This window comes from Penaeus chinensis, chromosome 9, assembly GCF_019202785.1.
Source record: "Penaeus chinensis breed Huanghai No. 1 chromosome 9, ASM1920278v2, whole genome shotgun sequence".
In the NCBI taxonomy this organism is placed as follows: Eukaryota; Metazoa; Arthropoda; class Malacostraca; order Decapoda; family Penaeidae; genus Penaeus; species Penaeus chinensis.
In genome coordinates, this window is record NC_061827.1 from 9,817,251 (window position 1) to 9,834,440 (window position 17,190).

General features: G+C 37.5%; 1 protein-coding gene across 3 annotated transcripts in view; it reads left to right on the plus strand.

Annotated features, from left to right (window-relative positions):
- The window catches only part of LOC125028562 (protein held out wings-like), a 132,064-nt gene extending 115,661 nt beyond the window's left edge, over positions 1-16,403 (plus strand). Inside the window, exons 3-9 of one of the 3 annotated variants that reach the window (XM_047617956.1) lie at positions 2,054-2,170; positions 3,271-3,414; positions 3,874-3,964; positions 4,404-4,466; positions 5,649-5,966; positions 10,727-10,815; positions 13,666-16,403. In XM_047617956.1, the coding sequence (XP_047473912.1) occupies positions 2,054-2,170; positions 3,271-3,414; positions 3,874-3,964; positions 4,404-4,466; positions 5,649-5,966; positions 10,727-10,803 (810 nt within the window). In that variant the 3' untranslated portion in view covers positions 10,804-10,815; positions 13,666-16,403. The remainder of the gene's footprint in view (positions 1-2,053; positions 2,171-3,270; positions 3,415-3,873; positions 3,965-4,403; positions 4,467-5,648; positions 5,967-10,726; positions 10,816-13,665) is intronic. The other 2 variants (XM_047617957.1, XM_047617958.1) reach the window with 2 other exon arrangements.
- The last annotated feature ends 787 nt before the right edge of the window (positions 16,404-17,190 follow it).

Consider the following 17,190-nt stretch of genomic DNA (forward strand, 5'->3'; position numbering starts at 1 on the left):
TTGGCGGAGATTCATAAGTCTATTTCATGTGGTTGCTTACAGAGAGGAACCAAGTTGCATCTGTAACATGCGAAACGATTGCAGGCCTGTTGATTTTTATGTACGTTTCGCTGTTACATGTCATGACACCTATTTCCGCGCACAAATTGAGTCACGGCTGGCAAGCCAAACGACCTCGGCCATGCTGAAGTCGATCCTGGTGCCTCTCCCTCTCCTCCCACTTCTTTTTCATCTCCCTTTCCCTTTCTTTGCCCCTATCCTCTGTCGTCGCTGCCCTCCCCTTCCCTCTTCCTCTTCCCCTTTCTTTACTGCTTCCCCTCGCCCTCTTCCTCCCTCTCCCTCTTTTTGCCACTTTCCCCCTCATCCTCTCCCTCTCTTCCTCCTCCATCTCCTGTCCCTTTCCTTGCTGCAATGAGTGAGTGCGCCAGGTAGCACCTAGCGTTTACGTTGGCACGCGCTGATGGCACCAAGGCACCCCATCTCCCTCCCGTTCCCACCTGGCCCACCCAATCCACGTACTCCTGTTTACTCTTGCATTCCGATTTTACGTGTTTGTGCACTACGTAAGGGTAGACTGTTGTTGTTTATGCTGCTGCTGTTATTTGTTTATAAACAGTAAGTTTTGTAGAGCATCGATTGACGATTCAGCTAAAAACAAAGGAAGGTCTTGTGACTCGTGAGGGTTGATAAAATCAGATGTGACTGACTCATTAGGTGATCAAGAGGAAAGGAAAAAAAAAAGAGGTTGTTAGTTTTAGCATGGATGACGAGTTCGAGTGTTTACCTTGGTGGGGGTCCAAGGTTTGCGTGGCACAGTAGAACACAGTCTCTCTCTCTCTCTCTCTCTCTCTCTCTCTCTCTCTCTCTCTCTCTCTCTCTCTCTCTCTCTCTCTCTCTCTCTCTCTCTCTCTCTCTCTCTCTCTCTCTTTCTCTTTCTCTTTCTCTTTCTCTTTCTCTTTCTCTTTCTCGTGCATAAGCAAGCTAGAGGAAAATGTATTCATTCCTTTCCTTTGGCATTCCCCATTTTTTCATAAAACAGGCAGGTAGCCACATAAATACACGCACACGCACTCGTATGCACACATACAGCAAAGGAGCTTACTTAGCGTTTAGCTCTAGTGACGTTTTGGGTAAAGGTCGGCGGCGGAAACTTCACGTCCGAGACATAGTTGTGAAGTGTCCAAAAGGAGAGACGTGTCGTAGCGACGTGTCCCGTGAAACATCGCGGACGCGTAGAAGCGACTCGACGGGGGAGAAGGTGCGTTTACCCACGCCTACGCTTGACACACCCGCTGCGCCACCTGGACTTACCCATGGCCACGCCGCCCCTTCGTGCTAGATGGGTGAAGCGAGGAGGCAGCGGACGTAGCATAGGGGATTTTGAAACATTGCGTTGGAGGCGGCAGCGGGCTCTTAGACACGGAGGAGGCCAGCGAGGGGCCAGCGGCCGGCGGCGCTGAGGGGAGTTCGAGTCCGGGATACTTATTTTTGGCGGCGGAGAGGGACGAAGAGGGCGAAGGCAAATAACTGGCTTGGAATTGCCTTCGTGGACGGAAGAGCTTTGGGTTGGGTGGGATGGGTTGATAGGCGGGAGCGGGTTGGGCGGCGGGTGGCATGGGTAGGGTGGTGGGTGTATATATAGCATGGGGTCTGGGTCGCACGCCGCTTGTGTATTAATAACCCAGCCCAGATGGACAGACGCCACCGGTGCTACCTTGCACCAGCACCACCACCGTAGCACTGAAAATTGTCGCTGTTCACGAGATGAAGTGCCATCACACCTGCTGCCACACCCGCGGCGTCCGTCATATCAAGCGCCACCCACATGCACGTAATACATGGCACGCTTCCTTGACCTGGACACGGTATTGGCTCGTCATGACGTTTCCTTTGCGTAATGGCCAAGTGCGCCTCACCCCCGCCTGGTGCGCTGATTGGCTATACGAAAGCTTCTTTGATGTAGTTATCTTGGCCTTTGTTTTTTGCCCGGTTGCAAGATACGTCACGCATTGTAATAAAAGTGATCTAACGATTGTTTAATTTTCTCTTTCAGTTCAACTTCGTGGGTCGAATACTTGGGCCGCGAGGTATGACGGCCAAACAGCTAGAGCAAGAGACCGGGTGCAAGATCATGGTGCGCGGGAAGGGCTCAATGCGGGACAAGAAGAAGGTTAGTCCCCCTCCCCCCTCCCCCACTCTCTCCTCTCTCGCCAAGGCACACAAAGAACTGGAAACTTGCTATTCTAAATTGTAGAATATAACTGTTTGAGTTGTTTGTTGTGTCTCAATCCTTTTAGCTTTTAACTCTACCTTTCATCCATGCCTGCCACCCTCATTCTCTCTCTCCCTCTCTCTCTCCCTCTCCCTCTCCCTCTCCCTCTCCCTCTCCCTCTCCCTCTCCCTCTCCCTCTCCCTCTCTCTCTCTCTCTCTCTCTCTCTCTCTCTCTCTCTCTCTCTCTCTCTCTCTCTCTCTCTCTCTCTCTCTCTCTCTCTCTCTCTCTCTCTCTCTCTCTCTCTCTCTCCCCCTCCCTCTCTCCCTCCCTCCCTCCCTCCCTCCCTCCCTCCCTCCCTCCCTCCCTCCCTCCCTCCCTCCCTCCCTCCTCCCTCCCCCTCCCTTTACCTCTTCCACTCCCTCCTCCTCCTCCTCCTCCTCCTCCTCCTCCTCCTCCTCCTCCTCCTCCTCCTCCTCCTCCTCCTCCTCCTCCCCCATTTCTCCCTCTACCACTCCTTCCCTCCCTCTCTTCTCTCCATCTTCCCCTTTCCTCTCCTCTCTCCCCCACTTTGTTCCTCTTACCTCATCTCTCCTTTCCTTCATTTAGCTTATAACATATATATATAATACATTGTTAAATGGAAAATCTTAACATTATCATGATATTTTGTTTGATATATATTACATGCTGCAAACTCAGGAACAGGACTAGAGGGATTTTAACAGGATGTAAGTTAATTTTAGTTTGAATAGTATTCTTCAGAGATATTTGGTTTCCTTGTTTATTAGATATGTATTTAATGTGTTATGATGTTCATTGTCTGTGTTATTATCACTGCCAAATACAGTTTGATATTTCTTAAACTTCCTGGAAGTATGTTATAGATGATGGATTGTTACTGTGTTTGGATGAGATAGTGAAGGCTTGCTTTTATGCTTGTCAGTGTGATATTGCATGTAAACCTTTGGTGTATTGCCCTTATAGGATAATGTTTTACAAAATTTCATAACCCCTTGACAAGAGTATTAACTGCAATGATTTATGAATTGCGAAACAGGAGGAGCAGAACCGCGGCAAACCCAACTGGGAGCACTTAAATGAGGAATTGCATGTTCTCATCACTGTAGAAGACACAGAAAACAGAGCCAAGCTTAAAATTCAGCGGGCAATTGAAGAAATCCGGAAGCTGCTTGTTCCATCAGTAAGTTATTACAGTTAGTTTATTTATCTATTATTTAAGTGTTATATGTATGTATATATATCTGTATGTATTTATATCCACATATATATCTATATTTATATATATATATGTATATATTTGTATATTTATGTGTATATATTTGTATATATGTATATATACATATGTATGTATATATACATATATATATGTATATATAGATGTATATGTATATATATTTATATATATACATATACATGTGTATTTATATGTATATATGTATGTATGAATGAATATAATGTGATATACTAATTTTTATTTTTTATTTATCTATTTATTTATTTATTTATTATTTTTGTTTTCTTCATTTATTTGAAAAACTTTTGTCTTGACCAATCTGACTGTTTTGGAGATGTGTCTGCATGTGTTGTACTTTTAAAAATTCTGTTGGCAGTGTTCATTAAAAAAGTAATAATATTATAGGCTGATGGTGAAGATGAACTCAAGAAGAGACAGCTAATGGAGCTAGCCATTATCAACGGCACATACAGAGATTCTTCCAGCAAGAATGCAGGTATGTTATATCCAATGCTTTTAAGCACTGTTTGTAGTTATTACACCTTTAGTGTTATAATTTGAATTCCTGCTTGTGACTTTGCTTAAATAATACAAGTTATGACTATAGAGAGGACTGGTGTATTACTGGCATCATATGCTCTTGGAATTGCACTCCTAATTGTGCGGGTCATATACACACTCAAGTGCAGGAGTATTTGCTTTTTGGAGTATCAGATCCTATTTGTAGTTGCAGTATATGATTTCATTTCCTAAGAGCACATTTGCCTTGCATGTCTGATCAGTCCACACCACTGTACTGGAATAATACAGTCGACTCGTTACAGGGGCCACATCCTAACAAAGGCCACTGATCTGTAAACGAAGCCCAATTAACCCCTTTTTAACATTAATTTCAATCACTTATATTGCATTTTGTTCTGGCCATTTCCTTACAGTGGCCTTTTTGGCCTCTGCCCAGAGCAGCCACTATAACGGGGGTCGACTGTACCCAGTGAACGGTATAGTACTCTTGCCGTTTTGATTTATTGCTTATATTAGAGTTGAGGTTACTGTAACTTTAACCTAGAGTTGAAGTACTTAAACTCTCCTTGTTATATTGTAGTTTGTCCTTTATATGGATTGATAAATCCTATTATATCGTAAGATGAATCGATGCATTACTTGTTTCATTTAGATGAAGGTGATATGAAATGATTTGGGGTTTTATATGTATACATTGTCATGCTAAGTCCTCATCATTGAGAAAGTTATTGAAAATTCCACAGTGTGTGTGTGTGTGAATTATTTCATAAATGCAACTAGTAATGCAGCTTTATTGATGGCTTAATCTTTCTGAAATACATTATTATATTTTTTTGGTTTTTTTTTTTTATTCCCACAGCTACAATAATATTTCAGACTATAACAAAAGTTGTAAGACTTCTTATCCAAATGATCTCTTTATAGTGCACCCTCCAAGCCCACCTCAAAACAATAAAAAAGTAAAGTGAAGTAATATAAAGTAAAAAAAAAAATAATAATAATAATAAAAAATAATAATAATAAAATAAAAACAAGAAAGATGGAAAGATTATGTAAAGATATCCAATTTTCCTTCAGAAGGTTTTTAGAATAGAAGCTATGAATTGTTAGAGGGGTCATTATTACATGGACTGGCAATTTTAGGGTAATAATTTCATAATGAGAAGGTTAAAAGTGTATGGGAGGTAGTGTATAAAAAAAGAAAAAAAGAAAAAAGAAAAAAAAAACACTTGCAATTATTAATTTGCATTATGTTGACATAATGCAGCAAGTGTTGTAGTCAAGTGGAATTGCAGAGGTGATTTAGATGTTCATGATTTACAATTGTATTAGAATCTCAAGAGCCAGTCTTTATAGTGCACTATAAAGAGACTTCATAGAATAGATTTTTAACAACTGGATGTCTGAGATTTAATATAACTAATGATTTGCAAGTGTTCCTCTCATTTGCAATATTTCATGAAGTTATAACATAGTGAGGGAATTGGACTTGGATAATAAAACTAAATTCATTGCTTTCTTTTCTCCAGATCTAAAGTCTCATGACATAGGGGTATAGTTGTTTTTCATTTTCAGGATTCACTAATTTACTTTGAGGAGTATGTGTGTGTTGGTGGTGGAACTGACTGACTAACATGACCTTCTTTGCCCCTTGCCAGAATTTGAGGCACTGGGTCATCTTGCAGGGGAGGCACCACGCCTCATCACGCCAGGAATGACACTCCAGTCTCCGTTGCGCACAACGACACCGCTGGGTGGTCCTCCTCTCATCATGCCTGCAAGGATCCATGTTCCAACTTCAAATGCGCTGATAAATGGAACAGGAAATGCTGGGATGCCGCCACCACTGATTGCTGCAAGTGATGCATCTGCTAGTCTCCTGTATGCTGCTCCATATGCCGCTGCTGCAGAGTATGCTGCCAACTACGCTGCCCTCACCTCCCCCCTCCTCACTGAGTACCCCCCGGACGCTGCTGGTGGGTTGTTTGCCAGATGAACCATGTACTAGTCCACCCACACCACCCACACCACCGCACCCACGCACCGTTCACACACCCACCAAGGGTTAACCACACTATCTGGCCATGTTGCCGCACACAGCATTTGCAGCGTGCGGTGGTGTGTTGCCATGATTTTTGTGGGGCTCGTCTGTTGTGCTAGGGATTCCAGCTCTGGCTTTCACTTGTTCTTCTGTGTATAGGGAAAAAAAAAGCTTTCCAGCAAAGTAATATAGCTGATATGATAGTGTAACCAAACACTTGTTATTGGCCGAGCTTCATAATTTTGAAAAAAAAAAGATTTAAGTTATCAAATGTTGCTCATTCAGCGTGCATAATAAGCCCAGTGATTTGTTTATTGCATTCCATTTTGTGGCCAGTGCTTTCATTGTAAATGTTTATGTATGGTGCTTTTTCTACCTCTGAGAAATGTTTGAAAAGAAATGCTTTAGATAACCTGTTTCATTCCCTCAAATATTTACAATGTGACTCAGAGGACTGATCGTTGTGAGGGGTTCTCAGTGCCAAACTTAAACTTGGCAGTGTGCATTATAAGTTACTGAAAATATTTTATAATTCTGCTAGAGTCTGAGGTTGTGAAAGTTGATGGCTCTTATATTTATTTATACTTCATTTGATATAGGTAGTTTGATAGCTCTTTTGCAAAGTGTGTTTTGAAGTTGGTGGCTATAGGCCATGAGTTAATTGATGTTTTCCTTATCTTCAATAAGATGTTACAACATAGGTATATTAGAGATTTAATTATAGGACTGTACTTAATTTGTCTCTTGGTCGTGGTGGTGGATGCAGTAATATAGTTATTCTTGGTTTTGGGTTGGCAGTCTTGCATGCTTTAGATTATTTAAGAGCATCTAATTTTAATCAAATCTATACCCACTTCCTCCTCAGTAATGCATTATTAAACTAGCCTAACTTTCTTGATTTGGAATATAAGCTTAATGTGTGTCCAATAGATATCCTCTTAGTTTTGTCAGATCCACAGGAATAGGACATGTAGCAGCATAGGAAAAGTAACACTACATATATATATATATATATATATATATATATATATATATATATATATATATATATATATATATATATATATATATATGAATAATGTATATATTTGTATAAGTATATAATATGTATATGTATGTATATATATATGTACTTATATGTATACACATATATATATGTGTATATATATTTATATATGTATGTATGTATATGTCTGTGTGTATATATATATGAATGTGTATATGTATAGATAAGTACATGTGTATGTGAGTGTATATATACATATATATATATACATATATGCATATATACATATACATATATACATATATACACATTTACATATATACATATATACACATATACACATATATATATATATATATATATATATATATATATATATATATTTATTTATATATTTATATATATATATATTATATTATATATTATATTATATTATACATAGATACATACATACACACACACACATATATACTGTATATGTGTTTATGAGCAGATAGATAAATAGATAGATAAATATCATATGTTAGTGAAAGTAAACAAGGTTTATATTCAACTAATTAAAATTGAAAGTAAAAATTGAACAACAACCGTAGATTTCTAATCAGGAATATGACACAAATATCTTTTAAGAAGCTTTAAGGCAATCTATTGGACACACATGAAAAATAATCACATTGCCTTCCTAGTTTTCATTATTTTGTTTCATTATTTTCCTATATTTTTGTAAAGCCCCTCTGGGGTTTGATGAGTGTTAAGTTTGAAATGTTTATTTGTAAATGCTGAGTAGTTGTTGAAGGTTTAAGAAGAATTAACAAGGCCTTGTAGTCTTCCTGTGAGAAAAGAAGTATTCTCTAGAAAGGCAATATGATATAATCCAAAGCTGTTAATAATCATCTTTTTAAACAGGAGCTGGTTTGTGCAATCTTTTAGAATGTAGAATAACACCCAGTAATGGTGAGTCTGCTTTCCCACGACGGCATCAGTTTTATGCTACGGGGAGGCAGCTCTTAAAGCCATTGGATATTATCCTGATTCTCATTAATGTTCTCATCTTTCCAAATGGTGACAATTTAATAATGAATTTAATAACAGCTACCAAGGGACCAAGTTACTAACCGAGGTGACAGCGACATGGCAAGTCGGCTCTAAGTTCGACCTTGTGCCTCACCTGCTGTGCTAACACATACTCAAACTGCGTTCATAATGGTTCAGCTTTCTCAAAAATACAAATCACTTGAAGTTTTTCTTTATTTTTTTTTTTTTCTTTCTTTGATTTAATTGCCTTTATTTCCCATAAACATCAATATCAAGTAGAATACAATAACATGTTGCAGTAAAGATTTGAAGCAACCAAGGAACGCAGATCGTGAATTGGATTATCAAAGCAATTGCCTTTGTAGGGTTGTAGATTTTATATGAAATTGGTAATTGTAACAATAGCTAATTACTATTCAGAAAGTAAATCCTATACCACTTAATGTCTTGCATGCTTATTTTTATTCTTCTCATGATTTATATAATTATCATTATTTTAATATTTCATTTATATCTCTCTTATATAACATATATATAACTGTCTGATCTATAGAAATACAGGAGTTTAATAGTAGATGGTTTAGTGCCAAATAAGGGAGCAAGGCAATTGCTTAGGAAACTGTTCCAGATTGATGGGTCTCGTAGAGGCCACTAATGTGCCATAATTAACACCATTCAATCCTAGGTTGAAGAGAGAAGACACGGGTCAAATGCTAACCATACTGTTTATGCCGGGATCACAATTAATGGTCACTTTTTGAGTAATAGTAGCAAAGGTCATTTTCCATAAGATTTGTTGCCTTCATTGCTTGTCCTTGAAGTTTATACTCAGTTTAAGGTGAGATTCACACCAGGTTCTGTGGTTCAATTAGGCATTATAGATAAAGTAATTACCAATTAAATTGCCTGATTTAAATAAGGTTTTAAAGGTTGTATACTGATTTCCTCTGCTTTTTCTTTTTCTTAAAAGCTAAATACATTAATGCCACTTGTTACTATTACTCAAATACTCTTTAACATCTGTGACCTTTGGTGATATTAATGCCTGGTTAGGTAATGGAAGGGAACTCTGTGCCACACTGTACAGATTACAAATTTTGGCAACCACTTTTAACCCTTTGATCATATAAGGCAGGGACTAGCTTAAAATGTGACACCTACTGATAATGTAATATGTACAGCTATAAGATTCCCTATGGGATATCAATATATATATACTTCAGATCCAAACCTCTTGGCTGTGCTATTGTTTATTTTGCCATTTTCTTCATTTACAAACAAACCAAACTTTCATCAAGTCACTAAAGCATAATTAAAATGCATTCATTATCACAAGCCTAGCACAAGCACATACCTAAAATGTACTCTCTATAACTTAAAACAGTTAATTCCCTTTGCACCTCATTTCATTTTGATCATTTTTTGTTTCATTAAAAAAAAAAAAAAGATGTTCATTATCAGTTGGATGTAAAGTAATCAAAATGATCATTCATTGACTAAATGAAGTTATAAATAACAAAGTATAGAGTGAATTGAGCCAAAAGGTATAACATGGTTTGGAGGTATCTCTAACAAAATTCTGTATATAAGGTTGTTGATGATAGAGTCCTGACGAGGTTAGCAGAAAGGATATTTCTTGTTTTGCCAATACTTGTATGTGCAGTTGATAAAAACTATCAAAATATTGCATATTTTAAGGTGTTGATAACTTACCTGTTGTTTTATTTGCTAAGAATATATGTCATGGACTCTGCTGGTGTACATAAATGATCCGTAACCTGAAATATTTATATTGATAACCAAGATTACTTTAATCACTCTCACTAGTCATAGAACTCATTAGGTCTGGTAATGCCAAACAGTTCGTGGTACAGAGTCCCCTAGAAAGAACACATCATTTGGTTCTGGCTTAGAGGTTCCTGCCTCACAGGGCCTTGTACAGCAGCATAACACCACTACTAACAGAACTAACTGGCCTTGATTGTTTCCAGCTGCAGTCTGATTTCGGTGGTGCTATAAATGTACATACACATGTTTGAAATCAGGTTTCCTTCAAGATGTCTTTAATCATGGCCTAGTCTCTTATAGACAGGTTCATATGATCTTTTGTGATTTTTTTATCATTTATTTTTGTACTGTTGTAGTTTACTTCTTTTTTAGTTACCAGTGAGGACTTTAATGTACTAAAGCAGCTTTTGTCTAGCTTTGATACTGTCATTTGCTTTTGATATGTTATACACGACAGGATTTTGTGGCGAAGTGCCACTCAGCAGCAGTTGTGAATTTTTCTTCTATAAATGTAATATGTTAAATGTACTATGGAGCATAATTATCATGCAAATAGGATGAAATGTGTACTATTTCTTAGTCATAGACAAGAGTATTAGTGCTTTGCATGAATGCAAAATTATTAAGGGGAGCCAAGGCAGAGGCTAATGTTTGTGACAAAGGAACTATATTTATTCACTTTTATGCCTACTGTAAGTCCAGCATTTTCAAGAGCATTGGGCATAAGTAAGCATAATGAGGTCTGAGTTTATGTAGTTCTTTTGTGCAAGCTCTGCCCATCCTGTGCTTGGGCTTGTTTTCTGACACCTAAAGCCGTTGTATGGTGTGTACGTTGCCACATGATGCCATCACGTTGTGTTGTTCAGGTGTAGCGGCTAAGCAGCGGCGCCATTTGGGCCAGGCACGGGAGCACCCCTATCAAAGGACGGGTACGCTCTCGTAGGCCACAACCCAGGTTAGTTGAATGTCACTAAGACGATTGCCCCCATATCATGCTCCCCTCCCTCACTTCCCCCCACCTCAATGGTGAATTTGTATCGCTCGTTTGAAAGAGCATTTAACATGTCTTACTTGAACAGCCTTTTTTAATTTATTTTTTATTTTTTTGTAATTGCTGCCATTTAGTACATTAAAATGTTAGTTTTCCTTATTTTTATAAGAATTACTATGACTTAAAAATGCTGACTGTTGATGTGGGGAAATGATTTATTTATACTTTAGTCATGTTTATGATATATATATTTATAATGTTCGGGCGTGGTGAGATATATTTTTGATTCTCCTTCAGCTTATCAGTTTTATTATCTTTTGAACATTCCGTCCATGCATTTGTTTTTTCCAAAGGGCATCCTGATAGCTTGTAATTTATTAGACTATTTTTTTCTGTTTCTCTCACTTTTTTTTTTTTTTTTTTTCTTGCTTTTTATTTTTTGGAAGCATCTTTATAAAAGAGATAATGCTTGTCAAACTCAAGTCACTCCTGCATGGAGTTTGGCAGGAGATTGACTTTGATTTGTTTGCCAAATCTGGAGCTCTTAATTTCCATAGTATTTGAACTTCTTAGCTGGAGGAGTTTGCTCACCATGCCCTTTCCTAAAGTGTTTCCAGACCCCATGTGAAGCTGGTCAATAAAAAAAATATGAAAAAACAAAAACTTTGTCCTCTTATTGCATCATTGACTTTTGACCCTCAGTAGGGATTTCAGATGATTTAAGAGTAGAAGTGGTAAATTATCTCACAAGAAAGCCCTACTAAGGCCTAAGTTCACACTGTGTCTCTTTATCAAAAAGATAATTAAGAGTAATGACTATGGTTTCAAATGTGTGACCAGTGTTTTGTCTGTTTACTATTTTTATGAACAATTTTAGTTATTGGATTACTATTTCATTTTTACTTCATGACTATTAAGAATGAAAACTTGGCCAGCTTCACACTATGGGAGTCATTTATCTGCCATAATTTGTTTCCATTTATTGTAATTTAAGTAACTGAAGTTATGCTTTAAGAATGGGTAGTTGGTAAGGACTGTGGTTGCAAAGCCACCTAAGAATGGGGCCCAAGAAAATATTGTGCTCACATTGTTTTTGAAGTACAGGTCACAGCTACAAGAGCCCAAAGTATCTGTATATCTCGGGATCTTTGAATACCAATAAGTCATGAAATAAATTGATGAAGAAAAGTAAATAATGCTTTTCATTCCAAGAAGAAGAAAACAAGACAATAAATGTGGATTCTTCAGCTCTGCTGAATATAGAATAAAGATAAGAAGAGGAAAATAGCCATCCTTAGAACATTGAAAATAAATAATCACCAGTTACCTAAAGAGAACTAACCAGCCTTGAGGTATTTGTTGGGCCGTAGTCATGACTAACGTACAAACCTGACTAATGGTCGTAAGGCCGTGTGTGCTTGCCTGAGGAACCAGCCTGTAGTGGGGACAGTAGCCTTAGAGTAGCAGTTGGGGCCAGACCTTTCCTAAGTGCGAGGCCCTGTCATCATATATTCTAAGCTTAAACAGAAATTTCCATTTGCATATTATATCAACAGAATCATTATTCCATATATATTTTAGATATTTTCATCTTATAATTTGTCTACCCTTCTCTGACATTTGTATATTGTATACATTGATATCCTCTTAGTCTCATTTTACACTATTCATATCATTCCCAAAACATGGATTCATAACATTACAATCATACTCTGTAACAATAGAACATGAAGTACATTTTCCTGGTCCTTTTCATCTGCATGGCTGTGGGTATGAATGGTTTGTCTACCTCTCTCTCTCTCTCTCTCTCTTTTTTTTCCATCTTTATATTTTCTCTCTTTTTCCTGCATCTTTCTTTATACTTTCCTCACTGTTGATTATCTTGCTCTGTTCTCTTATACTTATTTTTAAAGATATGTATATTGCAAAATTGTATCTTATTTAAGAATGTATGAATGTGTGCATGTGGATTTAAGGGATATTGTATGTGTGTGTACATGCCTTCAAGGATAGCGTGATATGTATATTATGTATATATTATTTGTGGACAGAAGGTATGTCATACCATTATCAAATTGTTTTGTTTTGAAATCAAAAACACCATAAATTAATTTTATAATTCACTTTTCACTGCAGAATATTTTTAAAGCTGATGCCTTTCAATACTCTATTTAAATGTATTTGCATACCATTATTTCCCTAAAGCTTTTTGATTTCATTGTATGCCAATTTAAAATCTGAATGAGCTTTATTTACTTTAAATGTTACTAAACCAGTCACAAGTGACATAAATTAGTATGACATATCTTGAACAAATGAAACCCTCTTCTCTCAGTAAATCTCATCAATCTAATCAGGTAGAGAGAATGGAGTATGGATTGTTGCTCTACACTTAAACATATTACAACTGCACTTTCACCTTCATCCCAGTATCTCCATGCTTCTATTGCCCAGGACTTCAGGGTGCTGCTGTCTGTTGTACCCTTATCCTTTCTCCTTTGCTGCCTGTTCATGGCTGGCGCTGTCACTCACATGGCGGGTGGTTCCGCATGCATGCTGCCAAGCAGGGCACTGTAGAGCAAGACTGTAGGTGGGCACTGTACATACATATTGCAGCTTTTTGTCCTAAGCCATTGGGTTCAGGGGTGGTTGATACAGTGCACCTTCATGTGTAAAGATCATAATAATCATAATAATAATAATAATCATATTTAGATTATGATGCTGGGGCATCCTGCACCAGTGTAATGTACTAACATTCGTTTCTCTTTTTCTGTTAACTCCCCTCTGGCTCGGATGATCCTGGTCCCTCAGCTGACCTGGCGCGTTGCTAACCCGCCCCGGGCTCCTTCTCTTGTGTCCCTCGTGTCACTACTGACCAGCACTGAGGCACCACCACCACCACCACTCCACCACCACCACCACTCACCCTAGGACACACCACTAACCGCGCTGCGCTCGGGTGCCGCAGCATCGCCCACCCGGCTCCACGATCGTCGGTACGTGCCATCGGTGCCGCTCCAATACCGCCCATGACCAAGGGCAGGTTGATGACCTATGGGTCTAATGGCCACTACACTGCCGACCCGTGTACAAGGGCAGGGCTCAGAACCTTCTGGGTGGGCACAGGGAAGCCTTTGCATAATGTTGAGGCTATGGTGCCTACGTGTCCCAACTGCCTGCCCACAGGGGCACGACAACCACCAGTTTGTCAACTAAACTTTAAAGTACTAACTTGTGTAGAGATACTAAATATTACAACAGAAACCTCTGTGACAATGTTCAAAGTCATTCCTAGGGTGGAATACTGCTCAGCTATAGGCAGCTCCTACTTAGAATCTCCAGTAACATAAGTGATGAATCTGTTTGAAGAAAATAAATTCTTTGTAATTCTGAAGATCAATTACTTGAGACTGGTACTATATAAAGTGTGCATTTAGAGATGGTGCTAATGTTAAGCTTGGTCACACAGCTTTATCGTTAGGGTCTTTGTGTTGTTGGTGTTATATCTTTATTATAAATAGATTAGTAAATAGGTGTTAAAAAGAATCTCGATAGCTTCTAGTGCAAAGTGTCATGTAAGTTTTAATGTCAATCTTCCAAGCCTTGTGCTGTGATATGGGACAATTGGACCAATCTAGAGCCCATTAATATTTGGCCATTATAAAGCACAAGTGAAGGTGCAGCTTTCTTTTAAGGACAGAAGTGATAATACAGTGTACAGATTCTGAAGAAGAATGCCAAATCATGACCAGGATGCGGGATTTTAAAAAGTTTAATGACCATTGTATTAGAATTTATTCAAAGGAAGAATATTTACTTTTGTTTTTGATCATTGAGCAGTTTATTTACAAAGTATACTTTTAGTTAAGATGTGGTTTAGATTAACCCAGTTGGTTAGTTGCTTTTCTGAATGATAAAACCAAAAGTTATATTGGATATAGATTTATGAAAATAATCCAGTACACTTGAAAACAAGGGATAACAAATATAGAAATAAGATAGAGAAGCTATATTTGTTTTCCAATGGCTTATTAAGTGTAAGGATTTGGTTGGTTGGTGTAATTTAGTGTAAGTCAGATTGGTTATTAGACCAAATTAGAAGTGCCTTAATTTACTAGATGGGCTCCTCAAACTACCAAGGTTTTCTCCAGAAATGACTATTGTATTTCTCTTTGAATGCCCTCTATAGTGGAGCCCAGTGGACCTCTTATGTAGAGATTAATGTGCCAATAGGAAAATAAATTATGATGTGGTAAGTAGCTGTTAGCCTCTTGTTGTTACTCAGGCGGGTTCTTGAAGAAAGCGAAGAATTGGGAAACTGTTTACCACACTTCCTGAGGTTAGCAGGTTGCTATGGTGCGACGGTCATTGGCGAATATTAGCAGGTGAAGGTGTGACACTTGTGTACATAGTTGTTCATCATCTCATTATTGTACTTAACCATTTATTGTACTTAAGCATGAATCTATGCAATGACAATTAAATGAGAAGCATTTTGGGGGGTAGAAAGCCTAATGTACGAAGGTCATTTCTATTTTAGTTTTCCCATTGTCGCTGTTGTTTGTGCCATACTTGGATGTTTGGAAAGCATCCAAGATTCGCCTTCGTCTCAGTATGTGCAAATATTAAATGTAAGTAGTTGTACTTACCAGACGTATCAACAGGTAGTTGTGTAAGTAGTACGTATTATGCATTAACATCAAACCATGTTAGGGTGGAGGTTCCTTTTTCATCACTTGTGGATAAGCTGTTGTACGCACATGTGCCAATTTTTTGTATAGGATATAAATTCATCCCTGTTAATAAGCCTTCCTCTTTTGTTGCCTAATCTTGGTTGTGACTTCCCCAGAGCTTCAGTTGCAGGAGTTCAAGTTTTGAGTCTATATTTCAGTTTTTAGATATTTTTCTCATGCATGTAATTGGATATGTACTTGGTGTACAAGAATGTATACTCAGAATAATCTAAAAAAAAAGAAAAAAAAAAGTGTTAATGTTAATCTGGTAAGTGAAACTAAATGTATAATTATTTAAGCACAAGAATCTCAGTGTTCTAGATGTTATTTTTTTTAGTAAGTATGAAGCCTCCTGTTGAAATATATTTTGGTGCTACCCCACATATGCCAGCTAGTGAGGAGAGCGTAGTAACCACCCGTCCTGTTTGCATATGTCTGATAGTCATGCTGGCCCTGAGCTACTATTCATTGCTTCATTACTTTTACACCAACTCGATAATCATACTCATTGTCACAAAAAAAAAGGCGAATGACAAAGCATTTCTTTAAGAAAAACAAAAACAAAAAAAACATTTCTGTGATTCTGCACTACTTAATGAAGCAAGACCTCTTGACAGTTCAGGTACAACATGACTGGTGTTGTTTTGTGACTCCTGTACAGTGCCTGCTCTGGTACTTGTCTTTGGATGCGTCCGGATGATTGTGTCATATTGCTCACTCATAAGAATGAAGTTTTATTTCATTTTTGATGGAAGCTTGTAAATTATGAGATATAGAATATTAAATAATTTCTTAATATAAGAAAAGTTAAAGAATTACATTTGTTTTTTACTCATTATCAAAAGAAATTCTTGTTTGGCTCAGTTCTTAGTGGAAAATAACCCTGATTATTTTTATGTTACAAACACCTGCAGGAAAATACATGTACATAATATATCAAAAACTTAACTCACATTGCCCTAAACCTTTATCAAAATATCTAATTGAAGATTTTTGTTAATAATGGCTTGTTAATTGAACTCACAATCATGGGAATGGTATCACTGTGACGGTGGACTACTTACAGAACACTCAAGTTGGACAATGCATTTTAATCCTCAAGATGCAGAATGTATTTCATTTTATAATCTCCTATTCTCTATAATATAAAAATGTTTCGTACAAATCCTGTGTTTAACTTGTCCCTTTTCCATCTTCCTTTTAGCTACTAATGTTTTATATCTACTAATATAGGTGGTAATGAAAGATCTAATCATTATACTATATGCATGGCAACTAGCAAGTGCTTCATATCTAAGATTCTTGGCATATTCTTCTACAGGCCTCTGATAATACTGACTTCCAAAAACTAATATTATTACTAACAATTAAAAGATTTTCATTATAGGGCATTATCTATGAAATATTAGAGTGAAATGTGCACATCTCAATACTCTGAACACACATTACACATTTTAAAGGTAAATACATGAGACTAAGCAAAGGACTTGAAAGTTCAGCCAAACATTATTATGATGGTGGTGTAACTGAGGAAATGAAATTATTATACAAGTTACTGATGAGGTGAGAAGAAATCAAATTGTGTATTGTGTTTGGATGCTGG